The sequence below is a fragment of the Aythya marila genome (genome assembly GCF_965140915.1).
Source record: "Aythya marila genome assembly, chromosome: 16".
NCBI classification, from domain to species: Eukaryota; Metazoa; Chordata; class Aves; order Anseriformes; family Anatidae; genus Aythya; species Aythya marila.
This window is the reverse complement of record NC_139057.1, coordinates 14,104,512-14,132,429: the sequence shown is the minus strand read 5'-3', so window position 1 is coordinate 14,132,429 and position 27,918 is coordinate 14,104,512. Positions and strand designations below refer to the sequence as shown.

The following is a 27,918-nucleotide window of genomic DNA, read 5'->3' as shown; positions in this document are numbered from 1 at the left end:
TGTGTCAGGAATAGTGCAGCCAGCAGGGCCAGGGAGGTGACCGTGTGGTGATTTCAGGGGGGCAGCCTGCCGGGGAGCACAGCCCGCGCTGCGCCCACAGCGGCTCCGCGGCCAGCTCTGCTTTGAGGCCTGCTCTGGGCCCGGGGCGCTCCAAGGCCGCTCCTGGCGCTGCCCGGTGGCCGGGCCGGGCCGCCACAGCCATCACCGGGCACCGGGCCCGGGGCTCAGGCAGAGCCCTCCGGGGCCGCTTCCCCGGCGCACAGGAGCCGGAGCGGCCCCGCCCCGCGCACCCACACGGCGGCGCCGCCTCTGCTTAAAGCGGGCGGGCGGCCGCTGCTGCCTCCTCTTCCGGCGGCCGCGGTGCCCGGCAGCATGTCGGACAAGCTGCCCTACAAAGTGGGTGAGTGGCCGGGGGGCGGCGGGGGGCTCCGCCGGCCCGGGGCTGCGGCTGGATGCGGCTGCCGAGGGAAGATGGAGAGGGCCGGGGCGGGGAGAGCTCGGCGGTAATCGGAGCCTGGGAAGGGGCTGCGCGGCCGAACGGCAGCGGGGAAGAGCGGGGGAGCCCTCAGGGGGCGCCCCGAGCCGCCGCGGCGTGGTGCGGGGCAGCTCGAGGCGGTGTCCGTGTGCCCGTGCTCCGGGGCCCCCCCTCCCAGCCCTGCGGCGGCTTCGCCTCCCCTCCGGGAGCCCTTCACCGAGCACCCCGGGCGGGGAAGTGCCTCTAAATCTGGGGCCTGTCTTCCTGCCCCCCAGCGATTTTAGGGGGGTGGGTTTGAGATATTGGACCTTCATGTAAATGGCACCAACGGTAACCAATGCAAGCAAACAAACAAAAAAAAACACACGCTTTTCTATAGAGTTTTGAGGTCTTTGAAGATTAAATTAAAACCAGAACCATTAGTCCATAAGGTTCTGGTTCATAAAAGCAACTTGCCTTGGAGGAAAGAATGCAAGAGCTACAAGCCTAAAATACTCCAGGAGGTTCCTTACGCACCCCCTTGTAAGACAGCTGAGCTTTTAAGATGGGTGAGATTAAAGAAAGCCCCTGCCCACCCCTGTCATCATCATTTTAACTCCTATCCGTTTGCTAGTTTTTTTCAGACCTGGTTGCTGTAATGTCCAGGCCCTAGAGCTTTGATGGCCCCTGGGCTTCATTCTGGAATAAAACGCAACCAGCTCGTCAGTATGAACCTGGGCGCTCTGGCTTGGTGTTCCTGAATGCTCTCCAGGGCTGGTGTTCACTAGGTAGTTGAATGAAATATAGCTGACCATGTTTGTAATGAAACGGTAAGCTCCCGAAATCTCTGGAAGAGATTAAATAATAATAATAAAAAAAAGTCAGGGCCTTTTAGCATTGGATGATGCTGCAGGGTAGAGCACCTAGGTGTTAGCAGTTTGGCCCTTGCTCTTGTAGGTGAGGCTGGAGTCACACTTGTACTGCAGGTGCAGTATTTTCAACGCCAAGCTAGACTGCTGGAAACCTTTCTTTGCAGAGCTGTGATGAATGATGCTTCAGTAATTATCTCTGTAGAGTCAAGGTGGGAGCCCTGCAGCTCCCTCCTAAATGGGGGGAGCTGGGTGGGGCTCAGCCCCTGGAACCCTTGGCAGGGAGCACAGTACTCTGTGTCCGTTCTTACGTGCAGAAGCTGTTACTGTACAGGCAGTCCCTGCACGTGTGCAAGTCTGTGAAAGTAAATCTCTGGGAAGTGACAGTCCCTCGGACAGTATCTGCAGGAATGGGTGCTTAAAGATGGAGTGTAATGAATGAATGGGCCCCAGGATTCCTGAGCAATAGGTCGCAGTTGGTTAATGTGCCTGTACAGGAGCACTGCTATTTTAGGACTGTTTGATCTAAACTTGTTTGAAAGCCTGCATACCATAGTGCAACAGCAGGGAATAACTGGGATAGGGCCTGTTTTTCCCTCAGCTCTGTGTCTAAGCTGCTGCTTGGTGTTCAGTTCAGCTGTTGCAGCTGTTTCCTATCCACAAGTGTGTGAAGGGATACCAAGGCCTCAGCTATTTCAGCTCTGACACCTGTCCTTCTCTTGCAGCTGACATCAGCCTTGCAGACTGGGGTCGCAAGGCCATTGAGATTGCTGAAAATGAGATGCCAGGGCTGATGAAGATGCGGGAGATGTATGCTGCATCAAAGCCGCTGAAAGGTGCACGTATCGCCGGTTGCCTTCATATGACCGTGCAGACAGCAGTTCTCATAGAGACCCTTATAAAGCTGGGAGCTGAGGTAAAGTGTCTGAGATTCTCTGTCAGTATGCTCTTAGGTAACACTCTGCCTGGGGCACTGCTTTGATTTATGTACTTACTGTAGGGGATTCTCGCAAATTTCTGTCCGTTTTGGGAAGAGACTGTGCTGCAGTCTAAGGAAGGGTGGATTATCTCTTCTTTCCTTAAGCAAAAACCTGTAATGTGCACACCCCTGGGATGTGATGTGTATCTTCCCTCCGGACAGGCAGCATCTTCACAAGTGTCTGTTTTGGGCTGGGTCAGTGGCTTCAGCAGCTCCCTCAGCAGTGTACACAGCACTGTGAGGAGTGGTGCCAAAAGCTGCTCCCATGTGGTCATGTTTTGTTCAGGCATGCAGTGCTGTTGCTGGTATGCTGCTAATGCTGAATCTCTAGTGACTGCCTCCAGTGCAGATTAGCCTGCATTATGAACTACCCTGTGCCGTCAAAGTCAGCAAAAACTAATGAAGCGGTCTGAGAGCTCCTGATAGCCCTTGAGCTGTGCAAAAAACACCAGAGGGGCAGCATGGTTCAGTGATGGAGGATGGAGACCCTACTGACTTCAAATTCACTGGGTGACTGTGAACCAGTTACCCTGGTCTGTGTTAAAGACTCAGATACCTCTAAGCTCTTTGCTGCATTGTGCCCTGTGCCTGTCTTGCAGAATGGAGTCCAAGATTGGCACAATCCAGGTAGCTTGTGAGCTGATCAGGGAACCGGCTGGAGCTTGATGATGAATTATGTAAAGCACGGGATGTGATCTGAAATTCCTTTTTCCTGAATCGTAGCTGCCTGCAACCTGGCTGCCCAGAGATGCCCTGTATGGGATCCCCTTCCTGGGAGTACACCTCTGGAAATGGTTAGAGGAAATGAGTGTTGTCACGCTGACCAAAAAGCACTGGTAGAAGTTCTCTATAATAGCTAAAGCATTTCCTCAAAAAGTCAGGGGGATAGATCTAGATAGAGTGCCAGGACTGAATGTGTGTTAGGGTTGTCTTCTGCCAGGTCAGAGTTGTTGCAAATAGCACAGCCCTGAAGTAGAGCTTTGACGAGTTCCAGTCCTGGCTTTATTTCAACTCCTATGAACTGAAACTTTTGTCCCTTTACAGGATTTAAAAGCAAGTGGTAGCAGCTGAACTTTATGAAGCTCCTTGCTGCTCCTGTTTGTTGCTGTTTCCCAGTATGGCTGGCCTAGGCAGCAGCTGTGTGCTTGCTTAAATATTGCTAAACTGCTTTAGTCTGAGTGCAGCTCAAAATCAGTGTCATATGGCATTCATCCAAGTCATTCAGAGAGGAACCTACAAAGATTTGATTCCTCTAAGTGTAAATTAGGGTTGTGCCTCTAAGATAAGTGCTGTTACATCAGCTTGATGCTTGATTGTGTTGATTGTGAGCTCCTTTCTTGTCCTGATGCCTGCATGTGAGTTTAGACTTTGCCTTGAGTTTGGTTTCAGCCCTTGTTTATCTGTTCTACTGGAGTTTCAGTGCTTGGGAGGGAAGAGAGAAACTACAATGAAACTATACCCTACACAGTGAGGATGTAGCTGTAGTGATCTTGGTATCCCTTTTTGTGGTTAAGCTTACAAAGAGTAAATACTTTGTGCCCTCAGTGTACATAAGTTCTAATGTTATGTAATTGCAATACGTGCTCTTCATAACCAGTGCAATGCAAGTATTAGGCTCTGAGCCCATCAAGTACACCAGTAATTCTTGGGTCTATGCCATTACCACAAACTGGCATTACAGATCTGAGGATGCAGAGTTGAAAAGTGGCTTGTATCAAGTGCTTCCAGTGTAGACGGTATGTAGGTATTCAGTATGCTTTGAACTTCATGACACCTTCTAATGTCATCTATGCTGATACGGAGGGAGATCAGAAAAACACAGGTGAGGAGGTGTAGTGCTTAACTCTGAATTCAGCTTTTCTGTGCTCTTCCTGGATCAATTTTTTCCCTAGATTGATAGTGTTGTTACCAATGCTTAAGTGTTGGTTTTAAAGGCTCAGATGGAAGAAAACAGAGTATGCTACTGCAACCCTTAGTTTGAAGTGTTGATTCTTGATGCAATGGGATGAATATCTGAAATCAGGTTGAAGGGTTGTACCTGATTTTCCTCTTTCCTTAAAGTCTGCTGTAAATAAGCATGCAGATACCTACCTGCTGGTCAGCCCAGTAGGGAACAGAGCAAGAGCTCCAACATGTCTCTCAGGTCACACTGGGGACCTGGGAGCCACCACTGGGGAGCTGCAGTAGGTGTGCAAGTTCTTTTCAATGCAACTCAGCGACGTGCTGTTGCTCTTTTAGGTGCCTGAGCCTAGTTAAGAAATCTGTGGAAAATGCTTAGCTCACTGGGAAAACTTCCATGACTGCGGCACAGAGTGGGAGTTGGGTGAGCATAACCTCAGAGAATGCCTGCTGATGGACTGTAGTGTTTCAGCTGCGTTTCTGACTTTCTTGAGTGCCAGCAGGTGTGCTGCTGCGTGGCTATCCCTTGCTGGACACTTGCTATAAGGCTGTTCTGAAAATTTGAACTTACAGACCCAGACTTTCTAAACCCACCATACTGTTGCACTTCCTGAAGATCTGTAGCTGAATGCGTGCTTTGGCTGTCTGGCACAAGTGCTCATAAGTAGATGTCTGAATATGCAGCACAGCTAAAGCTCCATTATGTTATCCCCCCAAATGTCATTATTCTCCCTGTCCTAGCCAAATACTTAGTTTTCATCTTAACTTTTGCAGAGCTACTTAGGCAGGGATTTGTACTAATATGCTTTTCTGCTTTTGTTCTCTTTTGTGTCTGGATATAGAGTTCCTGATATCTCAGAACTTTGTTCAGCAAATAAAACTTGAGTTGTTTTCCAGGTACAATGGTCAAGCTGCAACATTTTCTCTACTCAGGACCATGCTGCAGCTGCTATTGCAAAAGCTGGTATCCCTGGTAAGTTTTCTATGTCCTAATTTGGCTCTGATGAACTGGGATATAGTATACAGTCTGTTCTAGCTAAATCGAACTGTGTACAAATCAAGCTCTTCTGAATAAGCTTTGGGATAGAAACAGCTTATCAAAGCCAGTAATTGTTACAAAGCGGGACGTTTGATTCTAGCTGAATTGCATCAGACAGTCTAGCACTCCTGACAACGGCTGATCTGGTGGCAGACTGCAGAAGAGCTGGGCTGTATGTTAACCAGCTTTAAGCTTGGTCAGTAAGATGATTAAATGGGATGGACAATTAGACACTGGTGTGTAGTTGTGATACGGGTGTTTGGTGGTTTCCAGCAAGCTTGGTTCTAACAGGGGTTGGGGAAGGAATATTTACTGCCATGTGCCCTATTACGGTAGCAGGGTCAATACTCAAGACATTTTAAGGCTAAACCCAGGCCAGTTGTACTGCAGACCAATATCCCTGCAGTGTTCTATCAAAATGCTGTTTTATTACTGTCATCTTCCAGTAGTTAGCAATTCCTTGCAGATCAGTATAAATACATTAAGCTGTTTGCCATGTTACTCAGCTTAAGGACATACAATCCTCATGGCTCTGTCTGCTGGGAGTACATGGTCTGAGCCTGGGTGTTGGCAGAAGCTAAATCTGTTTTCTGGCAGCCTGGTTCTCTGCCTTGGGAGGTGTCCTTCATTACTGTTATAATTAGCTGTTGTCACAAGTCTTTCCTCAGCTGTGGCGCATTTTAAGGCAACAGAAGAAAGCTTTTATCGGCTTCTGTGGCATTACTAGCTGCAGGCATCAGCTCCTGCCTGTTGCTGGTGTGTGATGTCGAAGGATGAATGAAGACTTTCCAGATATGATATTAAAGATATTGCCTCCCTCACTGCTTTCAACACTCAAAGCTTCAGCTGAAGAGCAGTTTATAGATGGAGTGTTTGTTTAAGCTTTTGACCTGTGCCCTTGGTATTCTTGCTTGGTGGAACTTGCTCTTTGTTAATATTACACTTCACATACTGAATTTATGAGGCCTTGGAGGAATGCCGAACCTTTGTATAAAATAAGAGATACTAATGCACATTTCTGCAGAAGGGTCAGTTGTAGGATTGGCTCCTTGTGGCTCAGAGCTGAAGTTTTCGGTCTAAACATTGGAAAACATGGCAATTTAGCAGGTGTTCAATGTTGGGGTATATAAATCATGCCTAATACATTTGAGTAGCTCGTTATCACTGGAGCTTGAGTATAACATGAAACAGGTACAAATGCCTGGAAAGGCAAAGGTACTGCTAGATATAACATGTTAGTTGTTGAAACATAGTGGTAGATGTACTGGTCTAGAAATGCACCTTTATAAGAATAAGGGAATCACGGCAGCTTGAATTTTAGCACTGTGCTAAAGACAAGAATTTAAACTCAAATTTGCTGGAGAGTTTGTGGTCTTTGTTTTGGTACTTTGCTCATGCTAAAGTCTGGAGCCTCTTTTCTGCTGTGCTATAGAATGCTGTAGCTGTGTTTTTTATTTGTATCATAGAATCGTTAAGGTTGGAAAAGACCTTCGGGGTCATCTGGTCCAACCACTGCCTTGCTACCAATGGCACGCACTAAGCCATGTCCCCAAGCACCATGTCCAACCTCTCCTTGAACACCCCCAGGGATGGTGACTCTACCACCTCCATGGGCAGTCCCAGTGCCCGACTGGTCTTTCTGAGAAGAAATGTCTCCGTTTCTAACCTGAGCCTCCCCTGGCACAGCTTGAGGCCATTCCCTCTGGTCGTATCACTGGTTACCTGTGAGAAGAGGCTGACCCCCAGCTCCCCACAGCTTTCTTTCAGGCGGTTGCAGAGAGCAATGAGGTCTCCCTGAGCCTCCTCTTCTCCAGACCACACAATCCCAGTTCCCTCAGCCGCTCCTCACAGGACTTATGTCCCAGGCCCTTCACCAGCTTTGTAGCACTGCTCTGGGCATGCTCCAGGGCCTTGGTGTCCTTGTAGTGAGTGGCCCAAAACTGAACACAGCACTTGAGGTGCAGCCTCACCAGAAGAGAATACAGGGGGACGATCACCTTCCAGCTCCTGCTGGCTGCACTATTCCTGACACAAGCCAGGATACCGTTGGCCTTCTTGGCCACCTGGGCACGCTCCCAGCTCATGTTCAGGTGAGCATCAGTCAGCACCCCCAAATCCTTTTCCTCTGCATGGCTTTCGAGTCACTCTGCCCCAAGCCTGTAGCACTACATGGGGTTGTTGTGGCTGAAGTGCAGGACCTGGCATCAATATATCCACTGGATATTTTGAATTCCTGGTAACAGTGAATTAAGGGAGGAAGTGGGGGCATTGTGGGTATGAGTCTGCTTTAGTTTGCTTTGTTTTTTCCCTCTTAATGCAGAAGAATGAGGGGAACAGTGCAGCCTCAGTTTTGATGAAATTTGTGGCCTGGAACAGAAGGCAAATCAATTTTACTTCTCCATTCTGATTTTTTTTTTTTTTCCAATGCAAATGTCTCTTCTGGCCTGCAGGCACAGATAATTTCTCTGTTGGCTCTGCTACTGAATGCTGCTGATGAAATCTTTATTTACATGCCTTATTACACAGCGAATAAGAAACTGTCTAATTGTGTGTTTGTTCCTTTGTAGTTTTTGCTTGGAAAGGGGAGACCGACGAGGAGTATTTGTGGTGCATTGAACAGACTCTTTACTTCAAGGATGGGCAGCCCCTCAACATGATTTTGGATGATGGTGGAGATCTTACCAACCTCGTTCATACTAAATACCCACAGCTCTTGAAAGGTAACTTGCAGTTTTTGTCAGGCATTGTTCTATCTGGGAGGCCATTTAGGTGTTTTTTCTCTGGGAATTACCTGCTTGTGTAAAAGGGGTGGAGGGATGATGCAAATGCATGTGCCAGCAGGCTATGGATGTGTCCATGAAAGTTGTGTACAGTCAAAAAAAACAGAATCTCTTACCTGCAGGAACTGTTGTTTCCATCTTTGCTTTGTAGTATTTATACTACATTAACCTATTCTTCTGGCTATTGTTTGCTGTATCCATTATCTGAGTGACAACTGGTGCTGCTGCCTGGCCAAAAGCTTCCTGGAAATGGGCTGTGTTTTAGAGTTGGTTAATGTCAGCTAGCAATTAATACATGTTTTTTGTCATTAATGTTCTTTTGTTCCCTATCCTCTTAGCGCATCTCTAGGTGAACTCGTGACAACCTGTAGCTTTTCTTGGAAAGGGAGCAATTTTCTACAGTGTATAAAGTACAAGTCATTAACTCATCCAATTTATGTCAGCTAAGATGCTGACAGAGTCAGGTTTGGTACTCTTTTGTTGATTTTACTACCTCTGGTATAAGATAGTAAAACTGAAAACATCAGTGTAGTGTGGCTAGCATGTGTTACTGTAAAATGACTTATCTGAAGGGAATTTGACATGACTTGCAGTAGCAGGCTCATCTGTGCTAGACAAGTATGACAGCTTCTTTGCTCTGCCAGTGTCTATCATGTGCTGCTGCAAAGCACAGAGGCCCATCTGCGGTCCAAAGGATGTGTTTGACCTAGGATGTGTGGAGATGGATGAGAATATGGAGCAGAAACTAAACTGATACCTTTGGGTATGCTGCTGTTCATTCTTGGTCCTTGGAGGTGGGGTTGCTGTAAAGTTTGCTGGATCAACATTATTGAGCCTTGTGCTGCCTGAACAGGGAAAAATCAGAAGTCAGGGCACAGGGCTGTGGGAAGGAAGGAGGCTGGGTCTACTTGCCATCTGTGCGCTTGTGTTAGGAAGGGGTACAAGGAAGAGAAGAGAGGAAGTTGCATCTGTGAGACAAGCCTTGCTTTCTCCTTGACCCTGAACCTCACGTTAGTAATTCTTCAGCAGTGAACATCTTGGTGTTTTTTGAATTAATGCAAGACTTTCACTGGTGTTTGCTCAGCTGTCCTGGGATCCCCTCTCTTCCATCAAAGGTCTCTTTTGCTTTCTAGGTTGCCTCTGCCTGAAATTCATGACAGTTTGCTTTTCTGCTGTTTAATGCTGAAGGATACCACAACTAGTCACACCTCCGGCATTGTGATAAGCCCAAAATGTGTTTTCTGATTCTGTTTAGTGGGGTTGTTCCCCTGCCACATACCTGTAACAAACACCTCAATTTGTGTCTCTCTTCCTAAGGGTGTTTGCATCGAGCTCCTTTCACACCACCAACCTTCTGTTATCTGCCCCTTTGTGCCATCACTTGTCTTGTGTTCCTGTTGTGCAAGGGACCAGTATGATATGTTGCAGCAGGGCAGTGGCTGTCTCCCTGCTTGGCAACCATCTATGGTCTGCCATTGATAAAACATCCCTACTGCCTGGGGTTGCTTCCCAATTTGAGTGGCTCTTCAGCTGGGTTTTTAAAGGGTCTAGACAGAATATCATACCTATCAGTGTTTCCCTCACTAAAACACATATACTATCTGCACTGCTTGTAGCTGAGAAGCCTCCTCGCGGTAGTTCAGTAAGTTAAGACTCATTTCTATAGAAGGCAACAGAACATGGTGTGTTTTACCACCCAGTCCAATGCTCCTCAGAAGCAGCAAAACTTTGAGAATGGGACCCACTGAGTAGAGAGCCTTGGTTGCATTAAAGATTTGTGCTTAGCCCTTTGTTGCAAGCATTGCTTAAAAAAACACTGTGCAGCATCTATTTTTCTCATGCCTTGAGGATAAGAGGCTAATAAATGCTAAAGGCTTGTGGTGATTTTCAAAGGTCATTGAAAACGAATTGTCATATTTTAATGGCCTCATTGGGAATGGAGGTAGAATGACAGTTGCATTAGAGCATGCACAGTAGTTGGCAGGGCTGGATTGTGAGCGCTGATGATGTTGCAGCATGCTGTTCTCCCCTGGAAACATAAGGAAAGCTGAGAATTGAGCAGAACTGCTTGTGGAGCTGAGCTGAGTGCATCATTTGCTATTTGAAGGCTGGACAAGCTTCCTGACCTAATTTTAGAGGGAACTGTCTGTCTTCCATGCTTCAGCTATGTCTAATAAATACAGAAATTAGCTTAGTCCTGGTGTGCTGTGAGCAGTTGAAAATAGGGCTCTGTGATTCATTCAAGTCTACTTCAGCTAGCAGCTGTGTTGAACAGCTGTGTGGTAAAGCTTGTGGAGCATTTCCTTGCCCCTGTTCACAGCTGCCATTAGAGGGCAGAATGGCCTTTGTACTATATTCTTGTTCCACTAAGCTAAATGCTCTTAAAACCAAGATAGGTAAAGGTAAGAGGGGGTAAAAATTCAGAACCAAAGAAGGTCGTCATTTGAACTTGTGCAGAGGTCATCTGTGGCATCTCTGCAAAAGGCTCAGAAAAGACTGAGAAGATGGGATGACTTGTGATCTGTTAGAGCTCAATGATCTGGTAGGAAATACAGGAGAGCAGAGCAGGCCTGAATGTTCAGCGAGGCTTCTTTATTTTACTTCAACTTTTTCTTTGCTGTAGGCACTTCTCTGTTCTGAAGGCACTCAGGCATTAAAACTAAGTGTTTCATTTGGCGGAATTTGAGGGTGGCTTAGATCAGCTCTGTGTGCCACCTGGGGACAGCAGGCAGGTGGCCTTCAGGGAAGGGAAGCTGCTGAGATGGTTAACAAGGGGTTCACTTAGCACAGTTTTAAAGACAGTCTGCTAAGCTTGTCTTTAGCAGATGGGACAGAAGAAAGAGCAGGTTTGAATTCGAGGTTTCTGCCATCAAATCCCAAAGATTTCCTTCAGAAGGGAGAGATTATCCTTGATCTAGTCAGTTGCACTGGGAAATTGTTCCTTTGGGGAAAATGCTGCTTTAGAAAGACTTGCTATAGATGCTGTATTTTGTTGTGCACCAGACAACATTCTTCAGACTGTCCTGTCCCCTCCCTGCCCTCAATGTGCTGAAACCTGAATTTACTCTCTCTGCAGGTAATGAAGTGAAGTGTGGTACTTGATGGCTGTCTGAGGTGTGTGATGGTAGAGCAGTGGGGACCACTGACCTAACAGAGCTATAGTTCCTTCTAGAGGTGCTGGTCTCCCGTTTCTCTTTGTGACAGCACCGCTGCTAATAACTGGTGGCTGGGAAGTGACAGGGAGGCCTGGAGGCTGTCTGTTAGACTCTATCAAGACATCTGTTGCTCTGTAAAAATCCCAGTTTGAAAACAGCTTTGAATCATACCTGGTGTATACACAACCAAAGTTGCTGGGGTTCTTGGTTTGCATGGCTCATCTGGGCTTAGGTCGTGTTGCAGCAGGTTTTGAGGAGGATTTTGAACAGAAATCAGCATCTGTGTGCCCTGTATAAGGGAGCAAAGATGTTGGAAGATCAATCAATGAACGTTTTCCATTAACGGTGTGCCACAGCAGTGACACTGGGGGGCAGCATCCCCAGGGCCTGACTCGGTGGGGGGGGTGCTAGGGGGCGGCGTTGGTCTGCGGAGGGTGGGCAGGGCCCGGCTGCCAGGGGTGCTGTGTGAGGTGGCAGTGGCCTGGGCTGGGGCACACAGCGAGCCTCCCTTCCTGAGGGGGAGGCTGGGAGACTTTGGAGATGACTTCAAGGGATTTAGTGTTTCTCACTTAACTCAGCTCTGAGTTTGGGGTTCTCCCTTCTTCCCTTGCAGCCCTATTGGCACAGGTGGCCTTGGGCTAATGGCCAGAGGAGAGACCAGCCTCCCCAGGGGCTCTCATTTCACCTAGGCAGGTGAAACCAGAGGGTTGTTGCTGAGCACCTACATCCTGTGCCACAGGAGCCCGTTCACAGAGCCTGTGGGGACCTGTGCCTTGGGCATGCAGGGCCCTGAAACATGTGCTCGAGCTGGAGCCAAAGGCAGCGGCTCCTGCCCTCAGCACAGCGTGGGTGCCCTTGCAGAGCACATAAGACCATGGTCATTCTTGCGGCCACGAGAAACCTCCCTGGAGCCTGGAGACCCCTTGGGTGTGCTGCTGTGCTTGGCCAGGTCTGGATGCTTTGATTCCCAAAATTAATAGACTGCATAAACACTTCTGGATTTTGCTTGGGATTGTTGGTGGTTCGCACTCACCCTTTCAAGTGTGAACCTGGATCTCTTTCAAGGGATATTGCTCATGTTGGTGGTTTCAGCCTGATTTAAGAGTTCCTCTACTTTCACCTAATACCTAATTTTCCCCTAATTTCATACAGTTACAGAATAATTGACTTATGTATCTTTCCAGACCTTAAAGAACATAGCTATCGTATTCTCTACTACTGATATTCTGCTAGGCTGCATAGGTTTGTTTCAGATTTATTCTGATTGTCACAAAATGAGTAGCTTTTTGTGTGGATAGGCTTTGTCAGTAATTGGGGTCTTGCCCAATGTAGCATACAGAGAATTTACAGAATCACAGAATTTCTAGGTTGGAAGAGACCTCAAGATCATCGAGTCCAACCTCTGACCTAATGCTAACAGTCCCCACTAAACCATATCCCTAAGCTCTACATCCAAATGTCTTTTGAAGACTTCCAGGGATGGTGACTCCACCACTTCCCTGGGCAGCCTGTTCCAATGCCTCACAACCCTTTCAGTGAAGAAGTTCTTCCTAACATCCAACCTAAAACTCCCCTGGCTCAACTTAAGCCCATTCCCCCTCATCCTGTCACCAGGCACGTGGGAGAACAGACCAACCCCCACCTCGCTACAGCCTCCCTTGAGGTACCCATAGAGAGCGATAAGGTCGCCCCTGAGCCTCCTCTTCTCCAGGCTGAACAAGCCCAGCTCCCTCAGCCGCTCCTCGTAGGACTTGTTCTCCAGGCCCCTCACCAGCTTCATCGCCCTTCTCTGGACTTGCTCAAGCACCTTGATGTCCTTCTTGAAGCGAGGGGCCCAAAACTGAACACAGTACTCGAGGTGCGGCCTCACCAGAGCTGAGTACAGGGGGACGATCACCTCCCTAGCCCTGCTGGTCACACTGTTCCTGATACAAGCCAGGATGCCGTTGGCCTTCTTGGCCACCTGAGCACACTGCTGGCTCATATTCAGCCGACTATCCACCATCACTCCCAGGTCCTTCTCTGCCTGGCAGCTCTCCAACCACTCATCTCCCAGCCTGTAGCTCTGCTTGGGGTTATTGCGCCCCAGGTGCAGGACCCGGCACTTGGCCTTGTTGAACTTCATGCAGTTGACCTCAGCCCATCGGTGCAGCCTATCCAGATCCTCCTGCAGAGCTTTCCTACCCTCAAGCAGATCGACACATGCGCATAGCTTGGTGTCATCCGCAAACTTACTGAGGGTGCACTCGATGCCCTCATCCAGATCATTGATGAAGATATTAAAGAGGACCGGCCCCAGCACCGAGCCCTGGGGGACGCCACTAGTGACCGGCCTCCAGCTGGACTTGGCTCCATTTACCATGACTCTTTGGGCCCGGCTATCCAGCCAGTTTCTAACCCAATGAAGTGTGCACCAGTCCAAGCCAAGAGCAGCCAGTTTCTTGAGGAGAATGCTGTGGGAAATGGTGTCAAAAGCCTTGCTGAAGTCAAGGTAGACCACATCCACAGCCTTTCCCTCGTCCACCCGTTACGTCACTTTGTCATAGAAGGAGATCAGGTTCGTCAAGCAGGACCTGCCTTTCATAAACCCATGCTGACTGGGCCTGATCGCCTGCTTGCCCTGTAAGTGCCGCGTGATGACTCTCAAGAGGATCTGCTCCGTGAGCTTCCCTGGCACTGAGTTCAAACTGACAGGCCTGTAGTTTCCAGGGTCAGTCCTCTGGCCCTTCTTGTAGATGGGCATCACGTTTGCTAGCCGCCAGTCAACTAATTGCATTTATTTGCCAGTCAACTAATTGCATTTATTTGCCAGTCAACTAATTGCATTTATTTGCCAGTCAACTAATTGCATTTATTTGCCAGTCAACTAATTGCATTTACATGCAGTGAGATATTACTGATACAGTAGGGAGGAGAAATAGCTAGAATTAGTACCATATGTGGTTATGCCAGTTCAGGACAAAACTCAAGGCTGACAAAAGGTCTGAAGAGTCAGGGCACTTAAAGCAGGGAGCACACTTACTGCTTTGGCTTTTGTATTTATTTTGGAGCAAACTGACTGAATGACAGCTCACGTCATATCAAGATCTTGTTCTGTTGTATTGTGTTGTATGTGTTTCTAGACAGCCCTTTGTCTCTGGCCTCCACCTCCTGGGCTGTTTTCAAACAAGGAAGGATATGTTTGAAACAGTGTTTTTTTGACTGTTGTAGTAGTAGTACCTATGAAAATGATTTTTCATGTAGCTAGCATCTGGATCTGGGGGGCTTAATCGGAGCTGATTACCGACAGGAGGACTGGGAATGGTGAACTGAGAAATTGAATTTTTCTTGTTCCAAGTGTTCAAGTTCCAAATTTAAATGCAGTTATCTCTGTATCACCTCCTTTCAAGCCATCTTGCAAGACCGGGCTAGGCTTTAGAAACATCACTGAAGTGAACATCTTGCTCTTTGCAGAAGAGTTCTTTGCTCAGATGGTGAGAAAATAGAACTGTCTCTTTCCTGACTCTGATCTAGAATCGATCCCTTCTATTTAAAAAATAAATAAAAAAAAAATTGTCTTGCTGTTTTAACTGTCCTGTTAGAAACTTGTTTGAAGCATCATGCTGCTATTGGAGGGTCCAAATGAGGGTTCTGATCTCTTCCCTGCTTCCTGCAAAGGGTTTTATAACCTAGGCCTGTGGAAATTGCTTCTGTCAATTGAATGTGTTGGTTTGCAGGGGCGTTAACTCCAACTAAGATGAATCATTTTACTCTCCCCATAGGAATTAGAGGTATTTCGGAAGAGACAACGACTGGAGTTCACAACTTGTACAAGATGAAGGCCAGTGGGACCCTGAAGGTTCCAGCTATCAATGTTAATGACTCTGTCACCAAGGTAATGCAGTTAGAACACTTCTACTGTGTTGTGATGGCTGGTTTGGTGCTGGGATGTAATTCCCCTACAAGTGTTCTTTCTCTTGCTTTCTTCTTGATGTGGTACTGAGCAGATTTTCAGCATACATCCTTTTCTAGCATATGGAGCCTGTGTGGCCTCTAATCACAGAATGATTTTGATCGGAAGGAACCTTAAAGACAATCTAATTCAGTTAACACAGCTGCTCTGGGCAACCTGTACCAGTGCCTAACCACCTTCAAATGTGACATTCTACTGATTCTACTGTAAATATCCCATTTTTAGAACATCCAGGGCTTTTTTTTTTTTTTTTTAAGGGCGTGCTTTTTTTTTTTTTTTGCATTTCAATAATATGAAAACAACCCTGGAAATTATGGCTCTGGGCTACAGTTAGATTCTATGTCAAGGAACTTATCATAGAATCATAGAATCATAGAATATCCTGAGTTGGAAGGGACCCTTAAGGATCATCAAGTCCAACTCTCGACACCGCACGGGTCTACCCAAAAGTTCAGACCATGTCAACACCTGCTTGAAGCCCACATGTGGGTGGCAGGTAACAGCTGGAAAAGAAAGTGAATGACTTAGATGAGCTTGTGACTGGTAAAAGTTGGTTTGTCTGACGTATTTCTGCAAGCAAAAGTTTCTAAGGATGGAGCAGGAGGTATTTATCCCTTGCTTAGCTGTATTTCTGCTTTCCAAGATAAATGCTGGTGCATTGAGGGTTATGCAGGAATGATATTTAAAGGGTGCTGATGCTTTTGGATGCACGTGAATTATAGTGGGATTTTCAGGTGTGCATGAGGCATATGCATCCAGATGTTTTTAAATCTAGTCAATAAATCTCTTCTGAGTTAGCATGCTCTATTCAGTTCCAGACAGTTCTTTTCTGAAACTACTCCAATTTATTCCTCAGAGCAAGTTTGATAACCTTTATGGTTGCCGAGAGTCCCTCATTGACGGTATCAAACGTGCTACAGATGTTATGATTGCTGGAAAAGTAGCAGTGGTGGCAGGTTATGGTGATGTGGGCAAAGGCTGCGCTCAGGCCTTGCGGAGCTTTGGAGCAAGAGTCATCATCACTGAGATTGATCCCATCAACGCGCTGCAGGCAGCCATGGAAGGTGAGAACTGAAGGTGTACAAATTTCTACTGGTGTAGAAATTACTACTGGTTCTGTCTATGTTATTGTAGAGCACTAAATGATACCTGGTCAAGGAAGTTTCAGTAGATTTCAGCCCTGTCTATATTGTAGAGGTAGATGTGACTCACTCCTTAATTTAAGGACATGAGGATCTTTTCCTTTGTAACTTGCGAAGGAGCTCATTAGTATAGGCCTTGAAGATGTATTTATAGTGAATAATAAAAAGACCGTTGTGGGGTAAGTCCTCAATTTCATAATGCTCTATCTGGTTTTGAATAACTTGATTTTCTGCAACTTGGGCAACTACCTCCAGTGTGGGTTAAGACTTTGCTAGAATATTACCACAGTAAAACACAAGATCTTACCTTCATTAGATGTTTCTTTAGACTAGTGCCATGTTCTCTCTACTTTTCCAACATGAAGCTGTACTCTGGCTCTTCTGTGGGTGCTTAATGTAGCTGTTCTTAGTACCAGTTTATCCCGTTTCCATTCATAACGGATTAGAACCAGCAGGTATGTGGGTGCATTTCCTTGGCCAACATAAGCCCCTGAATCCAGTCTGATAGCTGTGGCAGACACTACACCAATGGACACAGGATGCTGAATGCGTAGATCTACACTAGAAATACTGAGAGAGAGATTTTTGTGCTACCTTGGTATTTAGTAAGATAAGTACAGTCACTGTCATGCACCCTGTGTAGGCCAGGCACAGACTTCTTTTATTCATAGTTCTTTATACTATACTTTTCTACTCATAATATTGTAGCCCATTTTTGAAAAACATCTGGTGGTTGGGCAGGGGGGATAATCTTTCTTCTTTTTTCAGGTTATGAAGTTACTACTATGGAAGAGGCCTGCAAAGAAGGAAATATCTTTGTTACCACCACTGGATGCACTGACATTGTTCAGGGCAGGTATGATCTAGACACTTGCTGTAGCAAAAACATCCTGGTGCAGTTAGACTTTTACGCAGTCATAACTTGCCAGCAATACAGTGTTAGCGTTAATTTAATGAGAAGCTGGGACTTCAGTCTTTCAGTTCTGTTGGATGTTGACAAGTTGCACTTGTTGTCTTACAGCACCTAATGCTGGAGAAACAAAAAGCGTAGATGGAAAGATAGACTTTTGGAAAAGGAAAGGGCAGGTCTGAGTTTTCTGTTAGATAAATGTGAACAAAAGGGGAGGTAGGTAAAGATCAAAAGTGATTCCATCTGTGAGAGTGCACAACAGACTTGAAACTAATCTGTTCTCAATAAAATACCCTGCTGGTTTTTATCACTTCTCAGATCTCAATTTACAGTCCCTCCAGTCTTCACAAACTCATTCCTGTCTTTGCCATAAGGTTTCAATGTGTTGTAGTGCAAGGTCAGATTAAATGGGAGGAGATAAAGCCATTAGTCTCCAGAGATGTGAAATTGCAGGTAACTTTAAAGTTATTGAGAAAGATTTATTCTGTGTAGAAAAGAACAGAATAACTGCATGTATTTTAGTATTGACCAATTAAAAAAAGTTTTACTTTCTATATTGGGACAATACTTTCTTTCTAATAACCTCATATCCTAGGGAAGGGTCCTTTCTTAGGGGCTTGAAGTTTTTTTTTCTAGTAGATTTCACGTCTAAAAGATTACCTGACCCACGTATCTCATGTTTGTGAGAATCAACTGCAGTGATCCAGGGACTCTTCACTTCCTGAGTAAAGCTATGGACCAGAGCATCTTCTGATTTTGGAGAAAGATTTTTTTTTTTTATTAACTTTTAATGGAACACTTTTTTTTTTTTGCAGGCACTTCGAGCAGATGAAGGATGATGCCATAGTGTGTAATATCGGTCATTTTGATGTGGAAGTTGATGCAAAGTGGCTGAATGAAAATGCAGTAGAGGTGGTGAATGTTAAACCTCAGGTGAGACAGACCTTGCAGAAGATAGCCCATTGCAAGTCAGAGTCTGCTTCCAGAATGGGGGACACTTCTTCCAGTTGCTTCTCTTTGCATTTCTAGCTTTTATTTTTGGAAGCAGTGTTGTTCTGGGCTAATATGAATGCAAATTCTAATCTGCTCTTGCCTGTATAACTTGGGACAAGTTGTGCATAATATTTTTGCGTTGGTATTAAAGCAACTGGTTCCAGCCAGTGCCTTGGAGCACAGCATGGTCTCTGGCAATAGGCACCTGGTATGGATGCTTCTTTGTTCACATGTTCCTACTACCTAGACAAGCAGGAGCCTATGCCTTAATGTTGGTCATGTAGGCAATTGCATCAAGTTTGTTCCTTACTGGAGGTCAGTATTGATGTGTGGGGTATTAAGCGAGCTATAGAAATGGGTTTTCTTGATAGCCACCAGATGAAAACAAAGTCATAACTCAGTTTTAAAAAAACAAGCTAGGTGATGAATACAGAACAGAAACAAGCTAGATGATGAATACAGAAGATTATTAAGAGACTGTATAGAATTTATTAGGAACAGAGCTTAAGAATTGCCTAGTGGCTGATCTGAATTTCCTCAAAGGAAGCTGTTCACTGATGTAGCTGCCCTGCACCAGAACACTCTAAGCCTTGACACAGGGTGCTGATACTAGAATGAATCTCAAGGGAATGTCTTTTAGGGATTCTGTCAAGGTTTGAAAAAAATCACACCTCTTGCTTTTCAAAGCACTTCTTGTTTGGAAATTGATGCCTCAGGAAAGCCTATGTGGAGCTCTGCCAAATTCAGACTTCTTCCAGACTCAGTGGCTTTGTTTTAGAAACGTGTGGAGACCAGAAGTCTGAGCGTGGGTGGAAAAGGCAGGATATTTTATCCTCGCTCAGCTTTCATTCTCAGTATGTATTTACTTCAAATCATGGCAGTAGACGCACAGGGAAGTAGGCATCTAAAAAAAAATTTCATCTTTTCAGTTGTCGTGGAATAGAGAAACAAAACTAAATTATATCAAAATTACTTTGTAACAACAATGTTGAGGGAGAACATAAGGCAAACCAGGTTCTGTCCAACTTGGTGTACCTTTTGAAGAGGAAATTGTTGCTGATAGCAGCATTCTGGGACAGGTTTTTAACTTTTTTAACCACATCTAAGTGTGTGTTTTAGATCTCAATCTGCTCTTCCAATTTTCGTAACTTCCCTGTGGCTTATTGGCCACCCACATCAAACTCTTAATAAGCAGCTACAAGTCATATTATTTCATATACTATTATGTTTGCTGTTGCGATACTAAACATAGGCTGAACTAGGTATGAAGTTATACTCTCAAGTTATCACTATATTCAGGTCTGTTCTTGCCCAGGGCCTTAGTGTAGAGCTGACTTCACTCTAGGTTTTGTCCTAAAGGAGCTTGTAGCATGCTGTTTGCTTTCAGGTAGCTCAGGTTTTAAAAGGTTTTAAAACTGGAGCTGTTTGTAAGCATTATGAAAGGCAGAAATGGATGTTAATGTGATAATGTACAAGCTGCCTGCACAAGCCCATTCAGTGTGGCTCTTCGAATCCATGTGAAAATCTGAGTGTCAGTGTTGGAGGAAGCAGTAATCTATAGGAGTTGGTCCTGTTACAAATGTATTGAGTGCACACAAGATGCAGTGTAGTTCAAGGAATGAAAAACATTAAAAGCATCTGGTTAAAAACAAATGTTTTATTTTCAAAAGGCTGGAGTTATGGTCAAGGTAGTCCATATGGTTTAATGCTGAAGATTTACCTCCTACCCTGAGTCTCTCTTTCTGTAAACCACTGCTGTTGCAAGCAGGAGTTTTAGAATGACCCAAAGGAGGCACCTGCTCACACAGAAGCCACTGCCTGGGTTGCCGTAGGGACATGAACATGCACATTTAAAAGTAGCTAAAGTAATTAGCTGAAGTTAATTGTCTTCTTCCTTACCCATCTACTGCTTACTGCTGGAGACAGGTTGTACTTTTGGGTTTAGAAATGAACTCTCAGGAAGGTGGCAACTTAATTCCCTCACCAGCTGCGTGGGAATTCATCGGCATGCATTGGGAGCTTTTTCAGAGCAACAGTGCCAAGTCACTGTAAGAAATGGATGGAATTATTCCTATGCTGGAGACTGGGAAGGAAATCACTGGTCTGCCAGTTAGGCCATTGCTGGCTTCTCAGTTTTGCTCAAATTTGTTAAAGGAGCACTTTGGTCCTCTTGTCTACTTCAGGACTTCAAGCAGAGGTCAGTCCTGTGTTAAAGGTGTGATATCTTGTGCTTACCTTAGAATCACATTTTCTCCGCATCAGGTGAGGGGACCCATGTGTTTTTATAATACCAAGTACCAACTCTCTGTATACATGAATTTTTACTAAGACGTAGCAACTTTTTTCTGTATCCTGTAGCAAGGAGGGGAATATAGGACAAGACCAAAAATCTCTATCCATGATCAAAACCCTCCTATGAAGAAATCTGTCTCTTGGTCTTGAGAATTAATATCAGAGCTGAATACATAGTTGCTAGACATCAGCTCGAGGTAAAGGGTGATTATGGAAGCATCCAACCTTGTAGTTTTCAGTAACGTGTGGTCCCCATTTACGAGTTGTGAGCTGGCGTAAGAAACCTTTCTGGGATAGGAAGATGTCTTAATGTGCCATTCTAAGACTCATCTGTTGCCTTCAGAATACAACTAAGGAGGAAATAGGCTTATACCTAAAAAGCTGGCAGGCTGTTCTGAATGTGCTTGCACTGGGTGCAGTATCCCTCACCTGCATTGTGGTATTACACTGAGATGTAGCACAAACTTTGCTCTTGAGGGGAAGGAAAGCTGAAGGAATGATGAGCTTTTGCTTTGAAAATAAGTCATTTATGTGTATGTTATTGTCTGGAGGGAAGTGCAAAGCAGCTGGAAAGTCCAGAGTAAGCTAAATGCAGACAGGGAAAAGGAGGGTGCATTTAACTATGGAGGTGAACTTAGCACTTGGATAACTTGAGTTGTACTTGTCTAGCAGCGTCTTGACCTTATAAGTGGGCTGGTGTGTCTGCCCATGGGTGAGACTTGTTTTCACAGTACTGACTTAGACCTCTGGTACAACCACTATTCTGCGTTTCTTTCTATACAAAAACTAATTTGCATTTTTCTACATTACCCTGTGGATTGAATCAGTCACGTCAGCAGATTGCCAAAGGTGTATGATACCACACGCAAGCCAGCAGCTGTATGGGCGTATGCTGGGTCAATATCTGGATGCAACATCTTGACATGCAAACCACCAGATTCAAACCTCAATTTAATCTGTAAATCCTAGCCATTTAATCTGTAAACAGCATGTACTGTCAGCAATGCCGTAATGCTGTAGTTCTCATGTGTTTTTTGTTGTTTTTTTTTTTTTTAGCATGCTGCTTTCTTTGTTTTATTATTCCATCCCACAGTCTTCTGATTGTACATGTTGAATTTTTGGGGGTGGACTGGGTGCTGCCTCTTGTGGTCCATTTGGAGAATCAACATCCATAAAAAAATAAAACTGCTCAGTCAAAAAAAAAAATATAAAATCTACCTTGCTGTATTGGTCTTGAGCAGGAGAAATTAAGAATTTTACTTAGGGCTTCTGTTTGCTATAGTTACTGTCTATGTACATGCTAAAACCAGCAATCTGGTTTTAGATTGTCCCCAGCACAGCCTGTCCTGTTGTCCCTAGCACAGCCTGGAAATCAGCCTGAACAAAGGGCTGTGCTTTTCTCTGAGAGAAAAGTGGGTAGGTTGTACTAGAAATCTAGGGTAGCCATTTATTATACCAGCTCTTCACAGCTACAGGTTCAATGTGACTTGCTCTCTTGATAAGTGGGGAGATGTTCTTGCATCATGTCTCTGGACCTGTTTTGCTCTCAGATGGGCCTGGCCTCATCACAGGAGATGAGCTGTAAAACCACAAGGGACTTCAAGGAGCAGTCTCTCCTAGAATCTGGTGCCAAAGAGTTTGTAGGTAACTACAGCATCCTGTACCTAGGAGACAAACTGTGCATGTCTCGATTGTCAATCAGTTGCCTTACTGAAGTGGGAAGATTTACTGGGGAGTAATTTCAGCAGGTTGAGCAAACTGGCTCTTACCCCACCAGTGTTAGATGCAAATCTTCTGGACTGTTGGACGCAGAGGTTTACCCTCTCTGGGCTCTCCATGCTGTTACGTAATTCATGTACACAATTATATGTTACTGCTGGCAGCGTGCTCCCTACCACAGATACCTGAGATGATATGCTTGTGAAAGAATCAGGAAAAAATTTGGATAACTGGTTAGGCATGAAACAGATGCCAAGATTCATGTTGTGTGAAGTCCAGGGTAGTTACAGGCTTTGAATGCTGGCTGGGAATTGAGGGGTGTCTCAATTTTAATAGAAGTCCACATTCCAAGCCCATTGCTAAATTGTTGATGCGGGAAGGTAGCCCACCAAGTTTTTGTGCGAGTTAAAATGCTGTCTGTGCCTTTGCCTCTAACAACTGCTTTTGCTTTTTCCCACCCAGGTGGATCGCTACACATTGAGGAATGGCCGTCACATTATACTGCTAGCAGAAGGCAGACTGGTCAACTTGGGCTGTGCCATGGGTCACCCTAGCTTTGTTATGAGCAACTCCTTCACCAACCAAGTGCTGGCACAGATTGAGCTGTGGACGAATAGTGACAAGTACTCTGTTGGAGTCCATTTCCTGCCAAAGAAGGTGAGGTAGAATAGCAGAAAGATGGAAGCTCATAAGGAAGCCAACTTCAGATGTGATAATAGAGATTTTTGTTTGTGTTTGAGTTCATTTTCCTACTGAATGTTGTTACAAAGACCTTCTGTCTATTAGTAAGTGCTTAACTTTGGTCACACTAAGCCTGTTAGTCTGAAGTGGGCTGCTTTTTGTGGCTAGGAGGTTGTGAAGAACTGAGATGAAGCATTATGCTGCCTCAGGATAGTCTGGAAGCTCTTCCCAGCTAACATGTTCCTTCTGCTGAATGTCAGCATTCACAGCAAGCTGTCACATGCCTATCCAACAGAAAAGTCTAGTGAGGCAGGGTTGAAGCTAGAGCAAAACTAGAAGTCTCTTTTACTGTGGTTGAGAGCAAGCCTGGGTCCCATTTGCACCTGAGCAGAGCTTATCACAATCTGATCCTAATAGTTTCACAAAGCATTCATGACACAAATTCCCTTGTGTTTCCCTTTAAACTTATCTGTGGGTTCTTTGTTCTTGGAGAAATCTGGGTCATGTCATAACTTGCAAATTCCTTTGTAAGACTAATCTGGTTTTAATTTTCCAAAACAAGCCTGAGAATTTGAGATGGTCATTGAAAAAGATACTAGAGTTAAATCCCACTGCCTTTGAAATGCAGCCGGGTGTGAGACTTAATGTGAAAACACTTCTCATCTGGGAAGTATAAAGTGTGTGTTTGGGCTTATATATGAAGTATTTGCTGAGGGTCTTAAGCTTCCAAAACTGTCTGTTAATGATCAAACAAAGTGTACCAGAAATACGATGTATGAGTTGGTCAGTAAGCTCTCACACACATAATTATCTTCAGAGGAAAAGTTTTATTGACAATTCCCTCAAAAAGAGATAGTCCAATGTTGCTAATAAAATGTGCCTTCATATTCTTCCTGAATAACAGTTTTTAGTAATCATACATGTACTTGAACTGAAAAGGAGAAGTAACACCCAGATCAGTTGCTTACAAATAGTTGCATGTTTGTGAAGCATATGGCAATGATGTGTTCAGGTTCATGTACTATGACAAAATGATCATCTTTGCCAACTGTGCTCCATGAATAATTTAAGTGAGTAAAGCTATCTTGTCAGAACCAACTAAAGATGGGTAGAACTTTCTTTGATAATTTTTCGGCTAGTATTTTTCCTTGTTCTGTGTAGTAACTTTGAGATCCAAATGCAACATTTGGCAGTTCTTAGATTTACATTTTCTTGGACTGCAAACTATTGCTTTGATGATTAGCTAGGAACATGCATGTACTTCTGCAATGTGTTTTCCTGGAAATCTAGGCAAGCTGTTGCATCTGTATTCTTGGTGCCAAGCCTGCCCTTTTTTATGCTCAGCTTCCTGATTTTAAGTGTGCAGTAGGTAAGAATATCAGTCTATCTTTCTCTAAATCTTGAAGTCCACAAGCTGAAGCAGCTGTGAAACAGCTTCTCTCTGCTGCAGTCTGAGAACCTGATATGGGAAATGTCAGCAACTCAGCAGCAGCTCCTTTTTCAAGTAGGTGTAATCTGTTGTAACAGTGCTGGCAGTGCACCTATCAGATCTTGTTATGGCACTCCAATTCAGCCAGATATGTATTTGATTTTTAACCCTCCTGTTTTGTTTTTTTTTTTTTTTTTTTTTTTACTGGCAGGGTCTACAAACTTTAAATACTTGTTTCCCATTTTAAGTACAGTCCTTCCAGTTAGGAATATCAAGAAAGGAAGAAAACCTGGCTCTTATGTAGCATTCTGTAACTTCCATGGTTTACTTCCATGTTCTTTAAATATTTCACTTATTGTCTTTATTTGTTTGTACATCTTCAGCTACACTGGTTCTCAGTAGGTTTTAACAGCTCCATGTTACTATGAACAAGTTGAGCTGCACTGAATTACTCTGTTCAAATGTAGCTTTTTGACATCTTACCTGATTATTGCAGTGGGATTACTTTACAGTAGTGGTTTGTTAGCACACCCTTGTTCAGGATGTGCTTGTTCACACAAGCTAAAGATCTGTCTCTTGATTGCTGATTTTCTTGACAAAATGTGTTGTGACCTTTCACATCCATTTGATTAGCATGGAGGTAATACCATACCAGTCTTTTCTCTGCTGCTGGAATTTAGATTTACCTTGTTTGTGTTTCTTTAGCAATGAGTACTTGTACATTGCAGGAGTTACAAATGATGTTAAAACTTTTCCTTCTATCTTATGAACTCAGCAGCACTGATCCCTTCTTAATGCTGTTCTGTTTCTGAATATCTTTTACTGATCTGCCTTCCCGTTTAACATAGTAGCAAGCTTTCTATGTTACTGCTTGTATTCTGACTCTTCTGCTCTTCCTTTGTAGTACTTAACTATCTTCCAATTTCTGCTCGTGTTTTTCAATCGCATGTCTGTCTGACACCTCTGGCATAAAGAAAAGCTCAAAGTTGGGTATAAAATATGATATACTCGCCCACTTTGGCTTTATTGTTCATGAAGACCATGACAATAATATAATAGTATTATTGCTAAATGAACGATTTCTTGAATGAATATTCTTAACACACATACCCCAAAGGTGGTGTATCTAGAAAGGAAATGCATTTTGTCAGTATTAGAATGGTTCTAAAATATTAAGTCTAGAATGTACAGATGTCTTTATGGTCAAAACATGAATGGGGCTTTTCCATTCTACCAAACTGGACATTCTTATCTTCGAATAGTTTTACCTCAGTTCTTTACATGTTGGTGGATATGAATGTGTAAGTGGGGTTGAAATGGGCTTTAATATATAGTTGTCTGTCTCACTTAGGCTTTTGAGGGAGTCAAATTAAGCTTGGAGCTTCTACGTCTGAAAATGGTTCTGTGCTCAAGATTAGATGCCTCTGCACTCAAGCAGTTGAATGTTGGCAGGAAAAGAGCTCAACAGACTGACACAGATGAACAGTCATTAAATCTTCCTTGGGGCTGCTATTGGCTTCAGGCATTCATTTCTCATTGTTGGCCATGACTTCCTGAACTGAAGCTACTAATGTTCTTTTCTTGATGCTTTGTTTTCCAGCTGGATGAAGCTGTGGCTGCTGCTCATCTGGATAAACTGTGTGTGAAGCTGACGAAGCTGAGTGAGAAGCAGGCCAAATATCTAGGCTTGTCAAAGGATGGGCCATTCAAGCCAGACCACTACAGATACTGAGCAGGTGGCAGTACCCAAAGACCAAAGTGCAGGGATACAACCTTCCAAAGCTCTAGTGTGTGCTGGGATTCTAAGAACAAGCCCCTCTCCATCCTCCTCTCAGTGCTGCAGAACTCATCGCCCTACCAAGGGAGCTTCAGGGCTTGTTTTCTTAGTGAAAGAGGATCACTGACTCCTGGAATTAGAATTGGTTACTTCACTAATGTCACAGTGAAAAGGATCCTATGCTCCTTTTTATTGGCTTCTAGTGTCCCAATAAGAGGAGCAGGGCAAAAAGAATGCTAGATGAAAATGCCTACTCTTTTCAAACATGTGGCTAGCTGCCTGATTGAGTAGACTAATCAATAAGATGGGGAACAGTTTCTACAGAGATGTGTTCTGCCATGCCCTGTTCAAACTAAATAAGTCCTGTTTTGAGGCTAGTTGTATCAGGCTTCTCTCCACAAAGGTGCCATAGCCGAAATGTGCATTTGTGAAACTGGGGGAGGTAGGGAGGAGTATTTTTGTAGGTTGCTTGGTCTCCCTCCTATAGTATCAACATAATCATCTACTCAAATTAGAACAGGAGTTGTTTTCTGGCTTAATCTATTCCACTGATTTTGGTCAGATTACCTTCTATCCTGCTTCCATAGCAACTCTGGGAGGGGTGAAGCAAGGGTGACTTTAGCAGCCTTCTAGTGTGTCGTGAATGGCTGAGAAACCACTGAGGGGACGGTTAGGTTTAGGGATCTTGTTTGATCCTATGAAAACACCAGCAGCACACTTCTACCCCAAACTTGATTTTCTGAATTATGTCTGCTGTATCTTTTGTCACTGACTCAAAGTGCTTTTATTAAAAATGTGACTGTGGCCTGACTTGTTTTGTCAAGATGCTTTGGGTTTTGCCATGGATCTATTTAATTCTGTGTGTTTGTTAAGCCGATGAAACCATTTTACGTATCCGTTTGTGGTTTTGCAGGGCAATAGCCATTGTTGTGGCTAACCTGCATCATATACTTGAGATAAGAGACATTCCTGAATTTATTTAAATGTATTTGAAGAGTTGAATGGGGGGGGGGAGGTAAAGAATGGGTTGGAATGAGGGGGTATGAAATCACACAACACCTCTACTCACAGATTCTTCTCCATATGTCATGGAAGTTCTCTCCTGCCACTGCCTGATTCAATCAATGCTATATAGCAGACCACTTGTTTCTGGGTATAGAACAATGAAAGATTTGGTAGGGTATTTCATTGTTTTATATCTAGAAGCAGGTTTAAAGATTTAAAAATATTTTTTTAAAGATTTGGTAGGATATTTAAAAACAACCCAAAAAAACCAGCTGAAGTGCTCTGGGATTCATGCTCAAGTAACAGGTATGATGTCAGTGATTAAAACAAATGGTAAGTATGAACTGTTGCACGATGTAAACAAAGGGGATGAATGACCAAGGTGTTGCTTGCTATGCATCTGTTTTACTGCTTTCCATTCTGCAAAGAATCTGTCAACCTCTAAAGAGCACCATTTTTAACTGAGTGTGGATCTCACAAAGACATGATAAATGAAACCATAATCAGAAACTATAATCGGTATCAGTAATCCTTTAAATCCACATATATAGAGTTCCACGCGCATAGCTGCAGGACACATCCAAGTGTAGATGACAGGAGATGGTCACCTTATGTCATACTTACCTGTATGTTATGGAATAAAGATTATATATAAATTTATAGACGAAATAAGGAAACAAGGACTGGGTATTGTCTTTTCTGGTTCCCTTCAAATTACTCTTCCCTAGCTGGGCTTTGTCTTCTTGCAAGCTGTCTCAGCTGAAAATCTGCTCTCCTGAGGTTCAAGGTTGTACGTTCAGGATTGTAATTCTGCTGTTGGACTTGATCGCTTCTCTCTGGATT

At 44.4% G+C, this 27,918-nt stretch overlaps 1 protein-coding gene across 1 annotated transcript; it reads left to right on the top strand.

Moving 5' to 3' along the window:
* Positions 1 to 251: 251 nt before the first annotated feature.
* Positions 252 to 26,880, top strand: AHCY (adenosylhomocysteinase). The gene is made up of 10 exons (XM_082773217.1): positions 252 to 400; positions 2,049 to 2,239; positions 5,099 to 5,174; positions 7,808 to 7,960; positions 14,937 to 15,049; positions 15,984 to 16,191; positions 17,038 to 17,125; positions 17,995 to 18,112; positions 22,646 to 22,840; positions 25,894 to 26,880. The coding sequence occupies exons 1-10, from the start codon at positions 373 to 375 to the stop codon at positions 26,023 to 26,025; spliced, it is 1,302 nt and encodes a 433-aa protein (XP_082629343.1). The 5' UTR covers positions 252 to 372; the 3' UTR covers positions 26,026 to 26,880.
* The last annotated feature ends 1,038 nt before the right edge of the window (positions 26,881 to 27,918 follow it).